We start from the raw sequence: 24,309 nt of genomic DNA on the forward strand, positions 1-24,309 counted from the left end.
ATACGTAATTCGATAAAATAATATAAAACGGAAAATGTGCATCAATTATTTCCTTATAAAACGAAAGAAACTTTTCGGACAACCTAATACTTTTGGTTACGCGCATCCAGGATCTCGCAAAGATTTCCTATCGGTGTTGGATGTTTGTCATTAACCAAATATACTCGTAAGAATAATTTCTACGGATGTAGTCACTACATGTGTTAATTACTCGTAAACTATTTGCTATACGAAAGAATATGTGAAAGAAAAGTTGTACGATATCAACGGAGGTTTCAGTACGCTAACTGGTTTTCATAAAAACACAAATTATTACCGTTATCACTGTAATTTAGTATAATTTAGCTACAAGACTCATCCTGTATATTCCGATCGTTCTTTGAAACATCCACTGTAATCACGCGCTTACGACGTATTCTGACGATTCTGGAATTTTTCAGATTCTGAATTTTCTTCGTCTTTTATCCTTGTTGGCCGTCGTAACGGCGCAACGAAATAGTTTCGCCAGAAGATTTTATTCTGTTCGCGGAAGCAAAGCGAAAACGTTGGAGGTCTGTCTATTATGTGATAGGTTTATCACCGCTGGACCACTTCCGCATCCGGTGACATGGTTTGAACTGACGCAAATTTCCCAGCGATATGCGGCCAACTCTGGAATGTCCCCTTATCGATCATACGCGTGTCGTTCGCGGATCCTACATAATCACGTGGCCTGAACCGCTGCACGTATTCTCGGATTCCCCGCTGGCAAATTAATCGTAGGCGCATAGTTTGTTTTTCTGTGGAATTGACCGATCGATCGGTGGTCGGAAATGGTATTTCCTCGTCGCCGTTACGACCATCGAGAAACTTTTCTCTCTCTCTCTCTCTCTCTCACACACACACACACACACACACTCGATAGGGAACGACGACATATTCCGTTGTCCCTTCTTAAATAGCGACATGGCTAACGGTGCTTCGAGCGTGGTGCGCCAAGCGTGAGAATGAAACGTCGCAGCGCTAGCGATAAGCCTGTCCTACGTATTGATAAAGGAACTCGAGGCAACCAAGAAAACGTCGCGACTTTCCAACGATCTTCGAAAACTCAACAGGCGTCGATTCATCGTTCGTACGAAAGTATTACGAAAAAATGTGCGAATACTTGTAGACACATTTTACGAGTACAATATTTATACTGCACGAAACGTTTTAGAATCTCATTAGGATTATCGTGAGATTCGACTATCGCGATTATATTGGTCGAGTTTGAAACAAGTTTGAAGATACGCAGAGAAATTGCAAGATATTCGGTATAAGTATATCTTTCAGTTATTCCTTGTATTAATAAACCTGAAATATATGTTTGCAATAAATATCTCGTAGCTTCTGTACAGATTTTCAGACTCGTTCCAATTCTGATCAGTATAATGGTGACTGTTGTGTCTCGTTATAGAGCTAATGATATTTCGAGATATTTTACCAACGCACGCAACACGAACATAAATGATTTCTATTGCGTAAGCGTTCAAATATATAATATTTCCAAGTAATAGGAAATTTAATACGCTTGTACTTAATCGATTAACATGCAAATACCATAATAAACGAAATAGCGTTACCCTATACGCGATAATTTTTATAACCGCCGTATATCTCGATCGGTTAACACGTTGCGTATAGATTCGTCAGATATCTTTTCTAGCTTAGTCATTTGTTTTTCTCGTCGTACGTCGATGCGTGATTCCGATAATCGAGTATATTCGGAATTGAAATAGCGAGACTGCCGAGCAACGATAAACGAGCAGTTATTTTCAAATATCATCGCTTCCAGCGAAATTTCATTTCGCAATTACAGTTAAGGTACATGCTCCTAAAGTATTTCTTGCATTACGATTTCTTATCGATCGAAAGATTCAACAGCGTTCCGCCATTGGTACGCTCGCCTGCTTTCGGTGTCGCTCGTGGTTGATTAACGCTTACTTCTGCGCCAAGTAACATCGCATAGAATAGGTTTTCTATGTTATTTCTTACTTTTTTTCACCACGCCCGCTGATAAAAAACACCGCTAATCGCTGGAATTACACATTTTTTCATTAGGAACGTCTTTATCTTGAGTAATCATGTTTGTTCCAACACATTTATCTAGCCAAGTGATTTTGACGAAACACGAGCGAACAAAAATGCAATGGTTGTTTGTATAGTTGAAGAGGCGCAATGCATGTACGAGTGACAGCAAAAATCAAAGTGCAAGGTTTTCCGGAAAAATACGTAATGCAAGCTGTTGTCCATATGTTTTATCAAAAATCGATAAAACCTACACAAACTAGTACGGAACTAGAAAATTTCGGCAAAGAACTATGAATTTTCTCGCCTGTTCTAACATTTTCGTTCGAATATTTTGTGCAAATGATTTCGAGGTGGTGTCGGTTTCGATCGTCCGACAACGCGTCTAAGAGGTTGATTATTTTATCGCAAGCTGGTTGCACCGAAGAAAACGCGTTCGAGGGGACACGTTGCGAGCATAGAAAAATGGAAGACGGTGGCGGGCGTATCGAAGGTGCGTAGGGATGCGGCAATTACGGAACAGAAATAAAAGGAACGAGGGTAGAAAGGTGGAACGAGCCGAGCCTTCACTAGGGCGTACTGTGTCCCCGGTGTCGCGCCATTCACGGGTAATCGTACGTCATGGAAATAGCAGCCTGTCGAAATTGTTCTTTCCGCATAACGACGCGTCGAAGGTACAAGAAAATCATACGTTTCGGATGAACGACCGTGTCGCGTGGGTGGAACAGCGTAATTTCGCGGCGTTTACGTACCCTATAAACCCCGGCCGACCCCTAACGTTTCAACGATCCTCTTGTTCTTGCGAATTTCCGTCTTTTTTCCCTCCCACCAGGTCGGTTAATACTCTCGTTGCACGCGGTTAATTATCGCGAATTCGTCGCAGCTCCGGTTCACGACTTTACGCGTGCACGCCGTTACGTATTTTTAGCTTTTCCTCCGACTAGTCGAAGTTTCGAATATGATCGTCGATATTCACACAGCCGCGTGGTCTTAATTAACATCCGTACGTGGAAAATTTATATCTCGAAGCGTAGACCGATTTTCTAAGCATCGCTCGATAATATTATGAAACGAAGAGGGAAGAGTAACGACAGAAGATAATAGTTGGGAACTTAAGACATTAAGGTTAGAAAACAAATCCAAACATTTTCCATACAAATTCCATACCTCGATCGTCGCTAGTCGTATTATATATAGCGTCTGTGTGTAGTACAAATACATAGAACGTATTAACGTAGCGAAAAGACGTTGGAACGATAGCGCTATTAGCGTCGTTGTCGCTCACCATTATCCAAGCGTATAATAAAGGAATATAGCCCTGTGTGTAAAGATCATGGTCCGAACAGCAAGTTCGAACGACGTATACTATATACGCTTTACGTTCACATTTTATCGAATCCATCATCATTCGCAACACGTTGCTCCATCGCGAACGGTTAATACCGTTATTGTATCGCGAAGGTCCTCGTCTTTCCCTACGGTGGTACGGTCCCACGGTGTTGGTTTTTCTGGTGAAAAAGAATTAGGCGGGAAATTCGGGAGGTCTCGATTCCTGGAAGTTGGAAGGCGCTGGAACCAGAATGAAGAAGGGACGAGAAAAGAGCAACAGAGAGGGGCGGAGGGTGAAAGGGAGGATAGGGGAAAGACAGAGAAAGATCGATGGGTGTGAGAGAGTGGCGGGTGTGATATCCCTCCCGGGCGCTACAGCGGGTGTTACCACAGGGTGAAGGGGTGCGCGAGGGATAAAAGAGCAGAACGAGAGAAAGAGAGACGAATGGAGAGGAGAGGGCAAAGGCAGGCAGGGGCTGAGGGTTCTATAGGAATTATATGATGGGAAGGGAAGCAATTATTGGGATGATGGATGGCCCCGGGGCGCCGCTGTAGTGCTTCTCTCTAACCAAAGATCTTTCTATCCCTCCTCTCCGCCGCCTTCTCTTCGTCCTTCGTTTCGTCTCTCTTCCACAACCGCATCTTCCGTTCGTGTCCCTTCGTCTTTTTCTCTCTCCCTTATCGCCTACCATCGGCACTTACCGTCTTCCTTTCTCATTACCCTCCTACCACGAGCCCTCTCGAGCAGCCGATTCGCCCGAATCGACTCAATTTTCGCGAACATCCGATCGCGCCACGCATGCAACACCCTTTACGCGCACCAGCCTTTAGCTACCGAGGAACTCGCGGATTCGGCAAACTAACTTTGTACTCGAGAGGAATCGATCGGTTCAACGCTGTTCAAATTATCGGAGGGCAGCGTGTTTCTCTAAATATTCCTATCCGCTTCGACGAAGATATCCGTATTTCGATAACTGCGAATACGAGGTTTCATGACGATTCATTTTCGTGAATTTCGATACTTGTCACACGGTTACACGATCGTTTGACTCGTCGTCGCTGCGAATAACGCTTGCCACAACTCGAAGAAGCTTGCCAGAATTTCAGAATAGAAGCTCTCCGTTTCTAAAAATCATCTTTTACTTAAAGACATCGGCTCTCCGGCAGAAATTCCATTGGAGTTATCGTACGCGAGACGCCGATATCGCAGGAACCGCTTCATCGAGAAGCTCGCTCCTCCCAAAACCGCCCTGCTAAATGTTGATTTCGTTGCCGCCAATGCCCCAAGTCTGCCGCTTAATTCGATTTACCTAGCGAGGGGGCAGCCAAACGAAATTGCGTGGTAAAGGGCGTCTTCGTCTCGACGTAAGAGCCGAGGGGTTGCTAGCCGCGACATTCGAACGCAACCACGCACGCACGCACGCCCTTCCGAATCCGACAGCCACGCATGCGTACGCGTTCGCGTGTACAGCGACGCGCGGCGGTGTGGGTGCGTCACTTAGGACGGCCCTTAAATGGTCGCTACGACGAAGGGAAGCCGGATGATGGACGAAAGCATCGCAGACTCGCCTCCTATTGAATTAATTTCTAATCATCTTCTCTGCTACGTCCTGCGATGGAGTGTCTTCACCGAACTTCTATGCTTCCATTTCTCCCAACCACCCACCCCCATTTCCGATCTATCATCTTTTAAAAGCATTTTCACGCTATATCTAACTCTGAGAATATTTAGTAACACGGGTATAAGGTATTTTTCGTAACAAGACAGTACCCAAAACGACAGAAGATTTCGATCGATAGCTAAATGAAAACTAAGATGCAAGACCGGTGTGTTCGCAGATTTTTTCTCAGGATTTCTCGTGCTTCCATTTTTCCCAACCACCTGTCGATCTATCAGAATTTCAAAAATATCTGTAATCGGAGAAAACACGCTTCATCCAAACACAGTCGTATCGATACTTGGAACAAGTAGCCCGAAACCTCGCGACGATCTAACAGAAGAAACGAAATTTTCTTAAGCATCGTGAAATTACAGCCAGCAAATTATACTCGCAACGTACCAAAAGTTCAATCCTCGTCGAATAAACGACGTCACCGACGATTCTCCGTTCCCAACGATTCTCGCGAACGTTTTATTATCCTGTGATCGCTGGTCGGTGTCCCGGAGAAAAATACGTTCCCGTTTCAGCGGGACGTAATATGCGGCCGGTTTGGCGGTGCTCGCGCGCCACTGTCGAAGGTGAGAAAGTGAAAGAATCCGAAAAGGAAAAAAGAAGAGCGCGAGCCCGAAGGTGGAGAAAGAGGCGTAGACTGGCAAATGCCGCGAACGTATGAAAACAAATTACGAGGCGGCGTCTGTTTGTTGTGCTCCGAGAACACGTCCAGGAGAAAGAGAGACAAAGAGAGAGAAAGCCACGGTGGCTGGACGAGGACAGGTGAAGGACCATGGTGCGTTTCTCCTTCTCTCGCTCCGGTTCTTCGATCCTCGTCTGCAACGGTGCATACGTAAGAGTAGGTAGAGAGACCGTAGACGGATTCTCGAAGGTGCATTCCATTCTCCCACTTTGACTTCCTTCGTGTTCTCTTCTTCGTCGTTGTAGTGGTCTTCCTTTTCTTCTTCTTCTTCTTCTTCTTCTTCTTCTTCTTCTTGTGCATCTCCTAACCTCGCGGGATGCGTAAACTCGATCGTACTCTGGTTGTGGCCCGAAGTCGTTCCATCTTCTTCGGACCTTCTCTCCTTTCCCTTAGATCGCAAATGATTCCTCTTTTTCGTGCCGTTTCCGTGAGACCATATTGTAAAAACGTTGCCGCTTCTTTGCGCGCGGCAACCTCTTTGACACGGTAATGGCAATTAAGGCTGCCATTAAGTATTACGATGGCCAGGAATGCGTTAAGATAGCGCGAAATAGCGAAGTAGACATTTTAAGGAAATTCTTGCGGCTTCTAGTGCTCGATCACACTCGCACGAATCGTAGTCCTTCGTCGAATCGAAGCTATCGCGGCAACCAGACAGCTTTGACGTTCAAATTACGTATCTGGCAGAAGAGAAAGAATGGTATCATGGTTGAAGATTGCAAGAGTTTATTATCATTGTAGCTATACGTTTCTGGTAAGCTTGAGAGAATGATTTTCTTTCGGTCAATTCTGACTTGGTCGTGTCGATTTATTCAAATTGTTGCTTCTCGATCGTAGAAACTGTCGTCTCGTACGGTATTGAGAGTCGAAACGATTCGTGCGAGTGGAAGACCTCTACGAACGTGATAGATGCGAGAGAGGAGGGAAAAGAGGGTGGAATGTTAGAGAAGAGCGCAGGTAGAGAGACGTCCGATGGTGTTGAGACGATATGATAAAGTGGTGGCGCTAACCTCTCGAGCAAACACACCGCTATCGGCACTCTGTCCCGCGTATCGTTCTACCTAGGGTTCATGTCGTCTGTCGTTACCTTCCACGCTTGTTATTATTGCCGTCCCGGCCGATTGACCGATAAACGAATTACACGATATTAACGAGGAAAGACATTTCCATCCGCGCCAGCGTAGATAGCAAACCACTTGTTAACCCGCCGATAAGAACAATAATTTTCGGGGAAATTCACGACGGTGACCAGGAAAACATTTTCACGACGAGTAAAATGCTGTTGATGTCGAGCAAGCTATATATTCGCTCGATATATCATCCATAATTTATATGAAACATCGTACCATATTTTCGTTATTAATTGAAATATATTATACCATTTCTGTGAATAATTAGGATGTGTACACGTATAGAAAACTGGTTTGTTCTTTATGTTCTTATACGACCTCGTAATATTACGTACGACGTGTGAAATATCCATTATACTTTGTGTCAAGAGATTCATAATTTTAATTGGTCAATTGCACACTGTCGAATTACGTTTCTAACATATCGGAATATATCGTCCAAACAATTACATGATATGTAATGCACATACGTATTGTATATCGATATTCATACTCGCTATTCACTGTCTCTTCCTCTCACGCGCTTTATCTAGATTAAAACTCGATTAAAATTCCCAAAATATCGCTAAAAGATCCTATAACATCCAATATTTTATATTATTAGAATTCCTTACATTTTCCTCTGCCGTGCAATTTCATCTTCGTAGTTGGAGCCTTGAGAGGTCGACTCTCTCGTGATCAACTATTACGGCAAAACGTTCGACTCTTCCGTATCGAAATTTTACCAAAGATAATAAAATATCGATTCTCTTCTACAAATCAGCGAGGCAACGCCTGAAACCAACATTTCTATCGGCCCCATGTGTCTCGTGTATTGGCTTGGCAACTGAGTGATAGCGGATTTTGTCAATACCACCTAATGAGAAAATCCGCAGTCACTTAGCTGCTGACCCAATATATCAACGTTACACGCATTAACCTGCGAACCAGACAACACAAGCACCGATTTCCGAAATGTATTTAGAACCTGCGTATCTCGCGAGTCTTCGTATCCCGTATCGTCATAAGAGGAGACAGTTGGTTAGGAAGATTGGCGGGTAGTTTCGCGTTCGAGCCGCTAATAACTCGAAACAAAGTAACTCGTTCATCTGGGAAGGTTCGCTGGCGTGCGCTGCTCGAGTCGTGAAGCGGTCGAGCGCCTCGCGTCGTTGACGTAACACGCTGAACTGACAGTGGTAACTACATTAACCTTTGAAGGGAGGCACCGTGTCGAATGGGATTCGGCACACGCCGGTGCACCGCAGATTCGAAATTCTCTGTCCGCGCCGCGGCACTCCGCCACGGACGATGCAGCAGTCGCTGATACAAAGGGAACCGGCCGCGATTAAGCGCCGATGAGTATTTCCAGCGTATTCCGTCTTCACCGAGTTGAGAGGCGAAACGGTGCGGAGCCACGGTTAGTCGTGACGCGATTAACCCACCGACCACGGAGGCTGGGTCAGTTCTGACACATGCAGATATTTCATATTTATTATTGGGACCGTGCAATAAGTCGGTACCGTGATCTTTTTATGGTGGTCGTGGCGTGTTTTATAAATACAGAGCGATAAGTGTAATCGAATTACCGATTAATCTTTTGGGGCTTTTAATCGAGTTTAGTCTAGGGAAAGCATTCGAGAGGAGGAGATCGGTAAATACGTAGCGAGTAGGAATATCGTAAAGGAGAGAGAGCAACATTTGCTACGAACGATACTTTTGTAAAAACCGTATTTGCACACGGTAGCGGTTTATTCGAACTGGGAATGAAATTTTGATCTTGAAAGTCAAACTGGATGAAACGAGAAATCCTTTCGTGCAAGAGACGTCCAACCCCCTGAATATTGCGAAATCGATTGATCTATCTGTATTTGATAAAGATGGGAATAACGTCAAAGCTGGAATTTTTTAATTACCCATAGGATTTAATGTCTTCTTAGCTGTAAGATACAACAGTGTGTCGTATGCTCGCCAGGGACGAAAGTTAATCGACCGCCGTCATCGTCCAAGCTATCCATACACCCTAACCTTTTTTCTGCTTCTGAATATTACAAAAGTCCGTTAAATATACCTGACAGTTTCACGAGTAATGGTGCATTCTGTGTTAAATAACCAATGAAAGGTAAGAGCTTTTACTCTTTAAAGTCTTGCTTGAATATCGTTTATTCGGACGTTTAATAATAAACGTAGACCGTTAAAGGTGTATATGGAATGGTAAAGGAAAATGGAAAATTGCAGAGGATCGCTTATTAACTCTTCCCGGATGGCTTGTCCGAGCAACAAGATATCGGAGGTATCGTTAGAGTGACCAAGAATAGACAAAGGAGGACGTAACAGGTAGAAATAGGAATGCCAGCGCGATTATTGCCGTTCGTATAGCTGCGGTGGCGAGTAAAACAACTCGCGATTACCCAACGCGGCATTGAGCAATCGTAGGATGCAAGACTGCCGTCCTCGTTGCCGTGGTTCTCGGGCTTTGCACAACGATTCGACAAACTGCGCGCTTGTACATCGTCTATCCTCGTGAAAATTTCGGAACGTGTACGACAGACGTAAATCGTCCGCTGACGAGCTTAGGTTCGTTACGAAGTAGCAGATTTTGCTCGCGCGACGATTTTTAACGATACAGACGGTGTGAGTCGTCTGAGAAGGGCAACCGATCAATTCTGCTTCTCATTAATTTCGTCATTTCTATGTAAGAGAACTATTCGACCGACTCATCCATTTAAAATTAACATCTTTCGTATCCAAGTATCCAGGATATTTTGTAAGAAACGAGTAACATCAGTTTAGTGGCTGGTCGTTGGTTTATCTTAATCAATTAGCCTGCATACATAATTAATCTTATTAATATTTTTAAATATTCAAGAAAGTGACAAAATCACATTCAAATGAGAAAATAATTGGATGTAGCATGGATCGGCAACATATTGAATTTTAAAATAGACGATTTAAAGTGGATGACGGTAGAGACGAAATCGTAACGATATCATATACACGCAAACGATTATCACACGTCTGCTTATTTTATCGCTACGTATCCATCGCTTTCTCTTCGTGCCGCTGCATACCTGGTGCGAAAACGCGCGAGAAAAATCGCTCGTCCGCAACGAGCCTTGGAATAGAATGTAGTATATCTTCTCATTGTCACGTATGTTTCGTCTACCGCGAATCACAGTGTCATTCGATAGTCGATAGCGCTCGATGGTAGACCGGTTCGTGCGACGATCCATCCTGTCGTCGACGAAGGCCAGTTTCTCATCGAGAGAAGAATGGCATTAGCCGCGCTGCAGGAAATTGTGTATTCCGCGGCGTGGACGAATACGGAACGGAAGTGCGGTTCGATCGAGTGGAATCGACCGAGCGAGACGTTCTCGCGCGATTTAAATCGACCAAGGATCTACGCGATGGTAGCTTGATCGCATGGCGATCTTCGTCGCGTCCGGAAGTTTCACGCGTTTCTTAGTGAGATTCGGAAGGCTTCGAATTTGTGCGGAAACGTAGTATTGCTATGGCGAGAATCGAGATTCCTGCGAACGGAGCGAGCAGCAGCTGAATACTGCGGAGAAATAAATGGACTTGGAAAAACACGTATACGCGTTACGTATATCTATTATACGTACTTACTTACATATACTTACACGGTACGAGCGTACACTAGCGTACAGTCAGAGATAAATATATTCTTGCTGTTGGTTTATCATGGAACTGTTGCGCATTATCGAATAGATCCGGATATGCATATATATAAGGCTATATATATAGAGCCTCTGAGAAATCGAATCGACGAACTGCGATTCTTTTCTCCAGGAAATTAAGAAAAACAGGGATGAAGAGATACAGAGACGGATTTCTTATCACGAAAGCTTAATACTATTCGTACCTAATCGAATATTTGATAACGTAGAATACATTTCTCTCTTTATTTCTACGGGTACGAATACTTTCGTCTTTACTTACGCTGTACGTACGAGCTGACGACTAGTCGCATAGTTGAAACATAATGAAACAAGAGCAAACGAGGAACGGAGGAAGGACGGGTTGGCTGGAGAAGAGCGCGACGAGAAGAGAACAGAGGGACAAAAGGGTAAAAGGCAGGGCCTTTGATGTTTTCACGTACAAAGTCGATGCGGTCTCGAGGTGGTCCCGACAGTGGGAGGCTACAATGGCCACATGAAGTCCTACAAGGTGCTATGTTCACATCGTTCTCCATACTCAATTATCATATTGGGTCTGGGACCAGTTCCGTCTGCCCTCGAACCCTCCCGCCCCTTCGTCTAGCCAGGCTTTCTCTTTCTCTACCTCCTTTTCTCCGTTGAATTTTCTACAGCGAGTTCCTCCGCCACGGCGTCTACAACAACATCCCTTCTTCCTGTGCCCCCTCTTTCACGGCTTCGCCTCCTTTTCGCCCGTTCCTTCCACGTCTCTCTCTTTATCTATCCCGTTCGAAAACCTCGTACGCGCCGCGTATTTGTCCCCCCGCTCCACTCGCCCCGCTGTCTTCCATAGGCTATTGTCGGCCGCCTTCCAGCATAATGCATCTTAAACGGCGGCGCCTCAAAGATCGACGCCTCTGCCTGGCCTCATCGGAATTCTTCAATATAAATTAGATCGTTGAATGGGGATTCTAGATCGCTGCCACGACCTGGCTACGGTTCGCGTGGTTCAACGAAGGATGCGCTACGCTAGCTGGGTTGCTCGAGTCAAATATGTATTTATTTATCTATGCGATCGAATATTGGAACGTATTCTTCTTCCTCGTATTCGATAACCTCGTGTAAATAATACGCGACCTCTTTCTCCGCTTTTCGTGGAATTTCGTCCAGACACGTTTCCCACGTCCACCCGATCGTTCGCCCATTAATCGAACGACGTCGTCACCGACCGCCTGTTTCGGCCCTTCGTCCCATTGGTCACGCGTCGTCGACCAAACGAATACCTTTTCTCTCTGCGTGTACTAAGTCGCATGTAAAAGAAAGACAGAGCCCGTTGCGTTAATTAGAGCAACGTTCTAGCCACCCGATCGAGCGGCCTGATTAGCCGCGTTACGCCCCGCTGAATTCGTGTATACTTCCACGACGATCGCCGGCTTCCTGGAAGAAAGCGCCACCGCCTACGCACGCGGCCTGCCGTCGATCGATTCATCCTGTGAACGCGGCGTTATGTATACAGGCCGACGGCGTACTGTGTCTCGTTTCCTCACGTTCGCACCGGCCCCGATATCCCGCTTCGACCACCGTCATTGACGGCCTCTCGCGTACAGGGAAGTGTAGGAACGGCGCTCGCACGCGAACAAACCGAGTAACGTTTTCCTGTCACGAGATCGCCAGAGGGAGGAAAGGAGAGTAGCGTCGCTCGTAGAGAAGCCCACACGAGTCTGGCCGGATACTCATACTTCCGGTTCTACACATGGCCGCGCGCTCGCGCCTTCTCTCGCTTCGTCTCTCCGTCGTTCTTTATCCTCCTCCATTTTCTCTGTCCGCGACGCTAGCCTGCATTCGTACGTCTAGAACGCGTGTATTCGCCACGTTGCTCTTCCCCTTTCTTTCTCCCTTTCGTCTATATGCATCTGTACTCGTGACCACAGAGATACCAGCGAACGTTACACGCGACTCGCGTCGTTCTATAGTCGTACACGTATCGTATACGTATGTGGGATAACGTGTGTGTACCTCTTGTGCTGTGACGTCACCGATCGGGCACCCTACGCACGCAAATATGCGCGCACCGCACCGAGTCATTCACCAGCGTAGCCGACTCCGCTTCTTCGACTTTGGCCAGGCTTTCGTACTTCCTTCTTTGTACAGACGCGGAAGGAGTATCGCTGCAATAGCTGCGTTACGTAGCCTTTCAGCAGCCACGTTGATCGTGTCTCTATAAATTAAAAAGTATTTTTCAAATTCACCTCGGGACATCGATCGATGCACCGCGGCTAACATCGATCGTACGAGACGTTGTACGTTTCTGAAATGTTAGCATCCAAGCACTTGCGATCGTCTCGTATAATTTCGTCAGTTTCCTTCCTCTGTTTCTCTACGACGCACGACGAAGTTAACGAATTAATAAGAAAAAGTAGAATCGACGCACGACCAAGTTAACAAATTAATAAGAAAAAGTAGAATCGACGAGCTCGATGGTTCCTGCTGGCAAGTTTACACAGTTACGAACGCGAGGAACACCTTGTCGCGATAACCGCTGTCGCTGGAAGCTCCGTGTGTCCACCGAAACTTGTGTAACTCGTGGTCGCTGAAAAATTCCATAGTTCCGTGGAGAAGCTGCACGATGGTAGAGGAAGAAGGAACCAGGTTTGGCCACGGAGACAAATTAACGGCGGGGGTTTCCGTTCGTCGTCGGACGCATTTCGATGAGACAGATTTAGACGGGAGGAAAAAGTGGGTGTAGGGGATTACGTGGCCTGTTTACAGAGAGCCCGCGCCGAGTGGCAACGGCTCGCGTCACGCAGAAAAGAGGGGCTGCTGGAGGAGAAGGAGAACGAAACGAATAAGCCAAGTCGAAAGGAGGATGGATATAGAGAAGAGAAGGGGAACGCGAGGGGCAAGAGAGCAAGCGGCCACCAATTTGAGAATCGGCGACGACCCTGGGCACGGACGACTTCCGGTGGTTCCGTTGACCCCGTAGAAGTTCGTCGCTACGAACTCTCGCCGACTCGCACGACGCTCAAACAAACGGACGACTATTCGCGCCGGGCACGCTGCCCTGCTTCGGATTCCGTACCCACCACGTTTCTTCTTTCTTCTGCCAGTCTTTCTCCGCTTGGCATACGAATGTCAGAGTTTCGAACGTAAACCGTTGGTCGCAATGATTAAACGTTGCGATCGAAAACGTGTAATGGCGCTCTATCGCGCTATCGTTTAAACGGTACTCTTTAAACGGCACTTGTAACGTTGTCGTCGATCACGGACTAAGTTGTCATCTGGATGGTTAAAGAGAGCCGAAGTATCTCTGTTTCGCAGCGAGTGCCAGTAAAGTACGGGGATGCCTGACACGTTTATTTGACGCGTGTACAGAATGAAACAGAAACAGCGTGAAACAGAGAATCAGAGTTAATTAACGTGACGTTGCCTCGTGAGACACACGGAGACTCATGGAGTATAAACTGGCCGATTGCAAGACTGGTATGACGATATACTAAAATTGATAATCTCTCGGAATACGCAAGAAACTCTTAGAATCGAAACTTCGTTTTTCCCAGGTACATGATTAATAACGAAATACCGTAACGATAAAAGATTCGCTGCCGCAACGACGTTTATCGCCACGAAACGTAAATACTAAATGCGAAATGCGAATGATAAATACTAAAAACTAACGTCTGCAAGGTAATCGTCGTTCCTCGAAAAATTCGTAGCTTGCGATGTAAATTCCAAGAACCGGTGCTTTTAACACGATCACTCTCCCCTGCTAATTTACAAACATGTTTACTGTATTCCCACTGTTCTCGCTACTACTTTCGCTGCACTTTAACGACGATCGCACGGTTAATAAAGGAGGAGTAAGTGCAAGGCGCGTAAAAATACTACGCCACGCGAAACGATGCGACCAGGCAAAGTGAGAATCGGCGAGGAGGTGAGGAGAAACGATTGAATGAATCGTCGATGGTGAAGCGGCACGGCGGCGCTAGTTAGCGGATGTGAAAAGTGTGTACAGGATACGGGTGGCCGCGAGGGGGGTGGCGAGGCCGTATTAGTCGCAGGAAGGGTGGCGACGAGGAAGAAAAGAGGAAGGAGTGGCAACGAAGAAGGCGACGAACTGCGCACGCGCACGCTACGTGTCCGCCACTTTATGAATGCACGCCGCAAACGTGCGCGTCGCCGCGCCGTCGTACGTACGCGCGGCGAACGTACATTCATACGGACCGTGAACGTAGCCGTAGCCGCGTAGTGCGTAGTAAGCACTCACCACACCACACTCGCGGCCAATGTCTGCGAGCTGGCTGCGTGCGCTCTCTCTCTCTCTCTCTCTCTCTCTCTCTCTCTCTCGTCGGCCCCGAGGGATTTACTTAGAGCGTCGTTGTGTCGCGCGAATCGTTAAAACGACGCCGGCCACTCGCGAACGATGGCGCTTGGGTTTATTGACGTTGCACGGTTAGAACGTGTTACGTGTTTTCACGATAAAAGAATTTTCCTTTGTGCTGCTTGCTTCGTGGAACGATTTACTACAGTAGGGCCGATTAGAATCGAGTATGTGAGAAGCGCGGATTGCAATTCTCGATTTTCTTTCGCAAGTATTTCCGGGAATGTTGATAAAGGCGAAAAGATCGGGTCTAGCGAGATCAAACGAGAAGCGCCAATTTCTCGCGTAGTTTTATTATATTTAACGAATAGATGGGCAGCGGTCTTTGTCTTCCACAAGAACGTTGCAAGCAACGTTTACGACACGTAGAGAAATGTATAGAATGTCCAAAGTCCCTGCGATATTTGTTACAATACGTACTGGCTGAAGGAAATTTCTATCCAAGTTTCGCTTTGTTAGTTACGTTGGTGAATTTGCATAAACATTAGCGGGGTCTGGTTATTAAGCTTAGGTGGTACTGAACTGGAGATAGCGAGTAGTAGGGGAGTGCTAGCTAGGGCTGTGAGTCATTCGAATTTAGGTGAAACAAAGCAATCGTTGCTACACTATGTTTGGACGGCCTTTTCTATCGTTGAATTACGTTTGCCAGGGAGTCGCGATAGTTTGGATAGCAGTGTAGTTGAAACGTAGTTGTTTCTAATTCAGAGGAAATGGTTAGCGAGAAAAATAGCGGGCAAATTACGGTAGTTTCCAGTCCGCGCGAACACGGATGGCTTCACAAATCACCGAGCGTATCCACGCCCGCGAGTATTGACGTAACAATAACCGCACGCGTTTACAGATATACAGCATTAGTTTGCAGCCTGTAATACACCGGCCGTCCCACTTGTCTTCCCTTCGCGTTTTTTTCTCTTCCTCTCTTCTACGTACGCGTGTAGGCTTTTAGAAGCACGAAGAAGAGGAAGCACGACGCATACGTCTTTTCTCTGAACAGTTACACAATGATAATTCCACTCGTTGGTATTTTCCTCCGACTCATTCACCAAAGTCGGTGTATAAAGTCGCGTATCTTTCGCTGCATCTCATCGATCCACGCGCAACGCGAATTATTATGTCACTGCCACAACGTATCGCTCGATTAGCCACAAAAATCTCCTATAGTACGTCCCAATAACCTTTTTCCGGTCGATTGTAATTTCAAATCTTCCCAATCCGATCATCTTCGATCGACTGCATAAATTACATTTCTTCGTAAGTCAAATTTCTCTGACAATTCGCTACGTTTATATCGTCTTCTTACGACGAAGTAACTTACAGGAGTAAGTTACTTGTTTCTTGATATTTGTATATGCAGGTAACGAAATCGAGATAGACAAAGAAATGGAAGCTATCAGGATGTGGCATGTGAATTTTCTTCGAACGGTTATTCCCCGATCGTTGTACGAAAACGTAGCCAACCTCGGAAACTGCGTCATCCTGTCATCGCGATATTGTCTCGCATGCCACAACAGAATCGAAAGAAAAAGAAACGAATGATGGGAGCTCGTGCTCGCACGAGATAAACACCCCTATACGTTCACGTATAACTCGAAATCTTCTCTCGGATCTTGTATACCTTGCCTCTTTTTTTCCACCACGTCCGCGTCCCTCCGAGAGAGAAAAAGAGAGGAGAAAGCTGCGATCGCTCGTGCTACGAACGATAATTGCGCTCACGCAACTCTCGGTTCATTGACGCCCTTCTTTTCCAACCCTACCCTCGTCCGGCGCTCGGTCCATTCATCGAATCCCTCGGTTCGCGTCGAGCCGAGCTGCTAGCGATCGCGTCGTCGCACGAGGATATCTATTTGTGCGTGCCAACGCACGTTACAACGAGAAGGATACATGGGGAACGGATGGGGAAAACGAGAAAGGGAGGGAAACAGAAGGGCGGAGGAGGAGAGATACATAGGGTTCCAGAAGTCAGATGGAAAGGAAGGACGGCTCGCATAAATATGCGTAGAAGCTGGAATGTGAGAAGAGGAGCGGCGAGGGAGGAGGAATTTCCTGTTGTGAACGTCTTGGGATGCATCTGCTTCTCGCTCCGACTCTTAAGCCCGAACCACGCGTGCGAGTACCAATTAAGGCGCCACGAGTCGTCGTGATTGGCCCCGCGGGTGCAACCCATCGTTGTTTGCTGCCGCTCCCCTTTCTCTTTCTCTTTGTGTTTTCTTCTACTATCCGTGTTCGTCTGCCTGCAACAGCAACACGGCTTCTCTTAACTGATAACGCCGCGGCCCGTTTCGAATCACAAGCCGAGAGGCTGATGACGCCACGTACGACGTGTTTCTGTTGCGTTCAAAACATTCGATGGCACACCACGTATGGCTTATAAAGAAATCGATATCGATGCTATGAAAAATTGTGTCGATGAAATCGCATTGTATAGAATTGGAGCGATAGGTAGTGAATAAATAAAGCGGCCGGACATCAACATCGGTTTACGTGTTGTATTTATCGAATACAAACGGCTGAGCTTTCAGTTTAGTCTATTTAAATTTCGTTCTCTTTCACTTTGACGATCGACGATATACACCCACGAGCCATCTTACGAGTCTTCGGACTATTGCAAAGGATTGTAGATGAGTTTACGTGTGTCGTTATTTTTGTTCGTTCGTTCGATAAATAATATATCGATATATATGTCGGAGATGAAAGGACACCGGAGCCTTCCCTCTGGAACTTCGGGAAAATCCGTAAAATTGTAATTAAAGCGTACAGTCGTAATTAAACAATTTGCCGTCATTCTACCCAATTGTACTTGTTTGCGATTTGTGACGATAAACTTGGGCTCGAGGCGACTATCAGCCGCCGAACGTAGCCGCGGTCAACGGGACGGGCGCTTCATCTAACAAAGATATGGAGCGATATGGACCCTCGTTAAAAGAAATACCCATAGAGGTACTTGACAGTAAAACAGTCCAACGGTTCCTTCGGACAATGAATACCAGATGTTGAGGCACCTACACGGCACAAGTGCAGTTAGCCTGAGGACCCGCTATAAAACCTGGGGTTTTTGATAATTAAGATCGTTCAAACGGACAGGCAGCCTTTGTCCCAAATTGACCAATTGACAGCAACGTCAATTTCCCTTACTTTCGGAACGAGGGCTACACTCGACGAATCCGATGATCTCGTGTTCTTAGACATCATAGTCTTCCTCGGTGGCATCATCGGGACGAAAATTCATTCTTTCTTGCGATCTCCTCGACGAAGACAGTAACGCCTTACGATCTGTGAGTATTGTGTGAGCAAGTATATCTATCCTCCCGTTGACCGTGGATTCGTTATCGAACCTAAGACCAACGTCACTAGTATCGCCAGTGCCCAACCATCGCGGTTGATCGTCGAATCGGTAGTATCCATACTCGTATTACCAGGCCGTACCCTCGTTATAACACAGCGATGGCCAATTCCAATGAAGATCTAGCAAACGCCCACAACCCTATTCCTGACGGTTCTCCGACATATATATCGACAAGTTTATTAGAACAATGCATATAATTGAAAGTTCATAACGCGAAATATCCAAGTTTTATTAAATCTTGAGGCTTTTGGACGAAGGTATGTATGCCGACGAGACAACAAAATTAAAAAGTTCTCACTGTTTTAAAATCGAAACTTTTCAAGAATAATTAAAGAACTTAATTACACAATGTAGGTCAAATGAAACAAAGAGTAACTCCGCCCAACCTCCAACCGTTTTAACTTTCCGAGATCGTCTTATAATAATAGCCGAGGCTCGAACGAGTTAAATAACATTTCGTAACAGCCGCTGGAACGCGAACGCCTTCGACTTCCGTTCTAGCGCCAGCTTTCGCCCCTTTATCTGGGCTCGCGCTTGAAACTCGACTCGCTCCTTCACGATACGGTGGTCGTCGAACGTTTATAGATTTCGTGATGACTGCCGGTGGTTTTAACGCACTTCCTCCGGTGCCCTTTTTCTTAAATGTAGAGCTCCGCGCGCGCTAGAAACGGCCCCGTCCCATTTACGCGAGCAAAGAGGTGGCGCGGTGTTACCTGCACGACACGCGAGCGAGCAAAGCCGAGAGGCGCGAAGCGACAACGGGTCGTCGAGAAATATTGTGGCGACTGTCCGTTACGAAATCTAAGATAGCGGGCATTCGTCTTGCCTTTTGGCCGCGGATGGGTGTCGTTGTTGCCTTAAGTGCCCCGGCGTGTCAGGTGGAAGAACTGCGGAACGAAAAGGGGGAACAAACCACCAGAGAAGGAGAATGACGGCTCGCGGTGCAGTGATTCATCGGGCGAATCTCTCTCCATTCGTCGTCACGCATCCCACGGATAAATCTTTTCTCCGTGTTCTCTCTTCTGCTTCCTATTCTCTCGTTTTGTACCACGTTTTGACGAAGAGCAACTCACGATCGAAGTTCTTGCTCGGTTTTGGGCTCGTTCGACTCTCTTCTGCACGGGATACCTCGCGATGCAATTTCGTTTGCGCGTAGAAAAATATTTGCCGATACCTCGAACTGAATATTGTTTTATGGAAAAGGTGAAGCAAATTTGTTTTGGATGGAATTCCAAGTTCAAATACTTCGTTATATATATTCAACGTCGTTGACACTTTGCCGTTATTCTCTAAGATAATGCTGTTCTTCCTTTATTTGGATTATAAATCGAACGAATCTTTAAATCTGTTGAATCTAAGACGACTGTCGGATAACTTTCCTGGAGGTAGTTATCCTTTCGAAATTAAGTGCGGTCGACGTGTTCGAGTTGATGTAACTTTTTCGTAGGTACGAAGGAAATGGAAAATGTATCATTTGTTCTCCGATAATTTGAAAAATATATAACGGGATGGAAAAGAGGTATCCAATGAAACAGATTGAAAGAGATCTTAATGGTTTGACATTGATCGGAGAAGAAGAAACAATCGTAGAGTAGGATGGAAAAGTGGTATCTAATGAAATAGGTTAGAAAAGGATTATAGTCTAATGATCTGAAATTGATCGGAGAAGGAGAAATAACGTATAGTGGGATGGAAAAGAGGTATCGAATGATGAAACGATGATGCGGAGTGACGCAGGCGTTTGGTTCGCGCGCATTCCATCACGTTTCCGTGTCTCTTTATAGGTTAGGTGCGCCTCCGCGATCTCCTCGCATAGGCGTCGCAACGTAGCGCGCATAACGAGGATACACGCGTATATCGTTTTGAAACGCGAAATGGAATGGACAGCGATGCGTGGTCACGTTTACCATGCCATATTGTTGTCCGAGATGCAAATTGCACGGTTAAAACGAGCCGAATAGTTATTAAAGTCTCGATGGCGAAGCGGGATCCGATCCGTTCGCAGCGATCGCAAATTACATGCAATTCCCGGTTCGATCGTCGGCAACATCGTTTGGACACGCTGTTCGATCAGCCGTAACGACAAAGTTGCAACTTTTAACTTCGCCTTCGGGCTTAGCTTATCCCAGTTATATCTCGCGGATGAGATTTCAACCGTCTCGCGGTCCACTTTCTGCTCCCATCTCGAAGTATACGAAAAGATAAACCTATATAATAACCGACAAAATGTCTGCGAGACTTAAAAAACGTAAAATCGACAAAATTGATAAATCGATTTTTATACGCGCGGTTCCCAATTATCGAAGAAAAAACGCACGATGGAGACGTGGACGTGGACGTCGAACAACGAACCGACAGATTAATCGACCACGATTAATAACCGAAATGAGTCTCCTCGGCCGTTATTTTGCATTAGACCGCGCCGTTTCTATCGGCTCGATGGCGAAACAATCGGAACGTTGCACGAGCAAAAGGTCTACGTTATTTATAACCGTTATTATTGCCGTAAATCGATCAGTTTGAACCGGATTACGTGCGGTGCAGTGCGTCCAATTACCGTTGCATCGATTATAGTTCGAAACTATACGGTGGGAGCCGATTATGCGAAGCTGGAATAATCTTAATAATATACGTAGATATATAAATGCATATACGAAATCGGTAATCGGTGTATCTCCGGGATACGTCGCGATCGTCGCTACACCACTGACCTTAATAACTCTCGTACGTTCCTTGCGTACCTCGATGATGACGATAGAAAAGGTCTGCCGTCTAGCGGGCGAACCGTGCGCATCAAATATGTACACGCTAGTTCCTTCTCCCTCTTTTTCTCTCGTTCCTCCTGTATAACTCTTTTCTCTATCTCTCCTGTTTCTTTCCTTTTTACACACTCGACATCTATCTCCGGGATCTCTGTTCCCTCCCCGGTGTCTCTGTGTACAAGTACACCTTACGGTCGTTCACACGAGCGCGACCGATGGAATGCACGCCGGTGTACACACACGCGTGCCCACCTCCGTGCCAAGGAACCGTTAATGAATCTTGCAGTTCTTAGACCGCCCGTGTGTGTCTCGGGAATCGTCGTGAGAGAAAAGGAACGGAATGAAACGCGCGCACGAAACAAGAGTCTCGATCCCTGTGCAACGGAATTTGGTTGAAAGAATTTTACGCTTTTCAGCAGTCGTCGTCATCGGGTCGCTCCATTTCGTCGCGAGAATGTTCCGTAAAGCTATTATTTTACGAGAAAACCGTTCTATCGACGAAATTCGTTATCGATAGGAGAAAAGATCGCAGTAGCAGAGTTTGGGAATATTCTTTCGTAAGGAGAGCCGCCGAAACATCGTTAATTGTAGATCGCACAAGAGGCAACTTTCTCATTTTGCTGGTGCGCACGCTATACGTGGTGTGTACCACCCACGACGCTGCCCCCGTTCCGTGAAAGAAAGGAAATGTCGATCCCCGATGGGTATACGACCGGCCACCACTTGCCACTTTTACTCGGTAAGAAAAACTAGACGAAAGTCGAGGTCGCGTTTCGGCGAAACGTTCCCTTCCCGCCTGCATCCGATGCTTTCCCACACACGCTGCTTGTATGTAACCTTTCTTTCGTTTCTTCTTTCTTTTTTCACCCGTAGAGAGGCGATAACCGGTTTTTCTCCCAATTTCATCGACGTCGGTGTATTTACGGGCCTCGCTGCTCCGACGTTCCATCTGCTTTCTGTGAAAAACACATGACATCGGTATGCGTTCGTCACTCGAGTAAACACTTGTATCTAATCAATGGCCGGTCGGTCGGTCAGCTTGCGACAGAACTCGCGCGCCTGTTCGTTTATCGCGCTACGCGTGAATATATCCAACGCGTGGCTATAAAATAAAATATATACGTAGAGAAATAACAGAGAAGGAGACATAACGCGATGGAAATAACGACGGAGAAGATAAAAGCGAAAACATTCGAGTTGGTAATTTCGAAAATTTTCCAAATCGTGCAAGTACCAAATTCCGTCCGTGTTTCTCGCGTGTCACGAGACACGTAAGAGTAGCGAAGAGAGTAGTAGGTCCGAAAGCAAGCACGCCGGTGGTGGCAAGCGAGAGAGAACCACCACGGTCGGTACGTGGTTACAGGTCTGTTTGGCGGCGAGCGGTGGCGGTCCACTTCTGAGAACTAACGGGTCTGTTTCGTCCCCTCTCTTCGTCTTTCTTCTCTCCTTCCCCCGCCTCGTCCCTGCTCTTTCACGGACCTCTACCACCCGCGGCAACGCATCGCGTATACGTAGAAGAAGAGAAAGAGAAAGAAGGAGAGAGGAGGGTAGTTGTATGTAGAGAGCCAGGCTCGTGTGGGTGCGTGCATCGCGCATGCGTGAGTGCGTGTTAGCGAATGCGAGCGCGCATCGCGGCTGGTTGCCGCCGCGTCGTGCGCAGCAGCGTGTGCGCAGCCCGCGTCTGCGCATCGCCGTGAGCGTGACGCGCCAGCGATCACTCTCAGTGTGGTACGAGCCGTGCCGCCGTATGGTCGTGTCGTGTTCATCGTGGCGGCGCTCCGTCGCGTCGATCCACTTTCCCGTCTCTCTTTCGCACCACACACGGCCATAGTGGAACGCTGTGTACGCGTGTGCGCGAGTGTCGGCCTACGCGCACTGTATAAACATCCCGTACGGTTGGTGTCAAGGGCGAACTCGCCGAGGAAATTCGGGCCACATGTCGTATGTAGTAATACGCGGTCCGTGTTGTTTGTATACAAAGAGGGTAGCGTCCGAGCGACTTTGCTACGATAAAATGGATATATACGAGTAATGGACGGATCGGAAAGGACAGTCGCGTTACGAAGCACCACGTGGCTTCAACGGAATGGAGCTTCTTCGGTAGAACGAAGCGAGGTCGGGAGAGATATCGGAACATCGAAAACGTGAAGTAGGCGCAATGGCGGAACCTTTGGCCGGAAATCGCTCTACCGGTTTCTCTTTTCGTGTCTTACGCGCACTCGAGAACGCTTTTATTTATGGCACGAAGCGAGTTGAACGTGAACGCGTCCCTTGATATACGTTCATGGAATACCATCGCGAAATTCGTCGAAACGAGAAACGGGAACGTGTGCAAGCCATTCCTACGCGGCGAATATGAAACAACGTCGAGGAAAACAGACGAGCCGCGGCGAGTAAAATTTGTTCGCGCGAAGAAAACGCCGAAGAAATGATAGACGCGCGAGGTTCGAGGAAAAAAAGGGAAAAAGAGGAGCGGGCGGAAAGTGGAGGCGTACACACGCCTCCGAAAAACGCATTAAAGGAGTAACGACGGGCAACGTGGCTTTAACCGGTAATTGGACCATTTCTTTTTGCCATTGAGGTAGTAATGGCCCTTGTAGCGTCACGCTACACTACGGAGCGCCATAGTACTATGGAGACTTCCGGCCCGCCGCAGGAAGTGAGACACACGTGTTCAGGCGTGTGCGTTCCCATAATACGGGCCCCGGCTCCTCCTCTACAGTGTGCTCCAAGTTCGATGGCCCATACGGGAAGCAGGCACGCCACGGATACATTACCGTACGATCGAGTAAAGGTGAAGCGAGGGAAAAAAAAAGTGCGCAAACGTCACGTCCATCGAGCGAGTTCGCAGCATGCTATCCCTCGATACGAAGAGCATCACGACCAAATGTACGTACTCACACTCACGCATATATATTTAGACGTATAAATAAATATTTACTTTGTCCTTATCGATCATCTAACACGCAACAAATTGATCGTAGCGTTATAAAGTTTTCCACAGATTATCCGCGATAAATAGAATATAGAGAAAGAAAATAACCTTGTACCCGTGGTATCTATTTCTCTTCGATTTCTGTTTCGTATTTTTCATAGTTACTCGCGTTTTATACTTGGTCTTCGTAACGATTTCGGTAGAATCTCTCTATAAAAACTCTCGATCGAATCCCACACGTTGAACACACACAGTGCGGCCCACTCGAACTGCGCGCGCGTAAGCCTCTCCTAACCGGCCCATTATTCTCACGATTTAGGAAAACGACCGTGTTATTTATCGGCGGATCTCGTTAACCTCTTCTCCCCGCTTCCCCCACCGATTCTCCCCTCTCCGCGT

General features: G+C 46.7%; 1 protein-coding gene across 5 annotated transcripts in view; it reads left to right on the forward strand.

Moving 5' to 3' along the window:
• LOC126863571 (serine/threonine-protein phosphatase 4 regulatory subunit 1-like) overlaps positions 1 to 24,309 on the forward strand; it is a 148,980-nt gene that overhangs the window by 82,840 nt on the left and 41,831 nt on the right. For 2 of the 5 annotated variants that reach the window (XM_050613848.1, XM_050613840.1), the window contains exon 2: positions 23,561 to 23,864. The exons of the other annotated variants lie outside the window; for them this stretch is intronic. In XM_050613848.1, coding sequence (XP_050469805.1) covers positions 23,563 to 23,864 — 302 coding nt within the window. In that variant the 5' untranslated portion in view covers positions 23,561 to 23,562. The remainder of the gene's footprint in view (positions 1 to 23,560; positions 23,865 to 24,309) is intronic. 5 annotated transcript variants of the gene reach the window in all.

The sequence above is a fragment of the Bombus huntii genome, chromosome 1, assembly GCF_024542735.1.
Source record: "Bombus huntii isolate Logan2020A chromosome 1, iyBomHunt1.1, whole genome shotgun sequence".
Lineage (NCBI taxonomy): Eukaryota > Metazoa > Arthropoda > Insecta > Hymenoptera > Apidae > Bombus > Bombus huntii.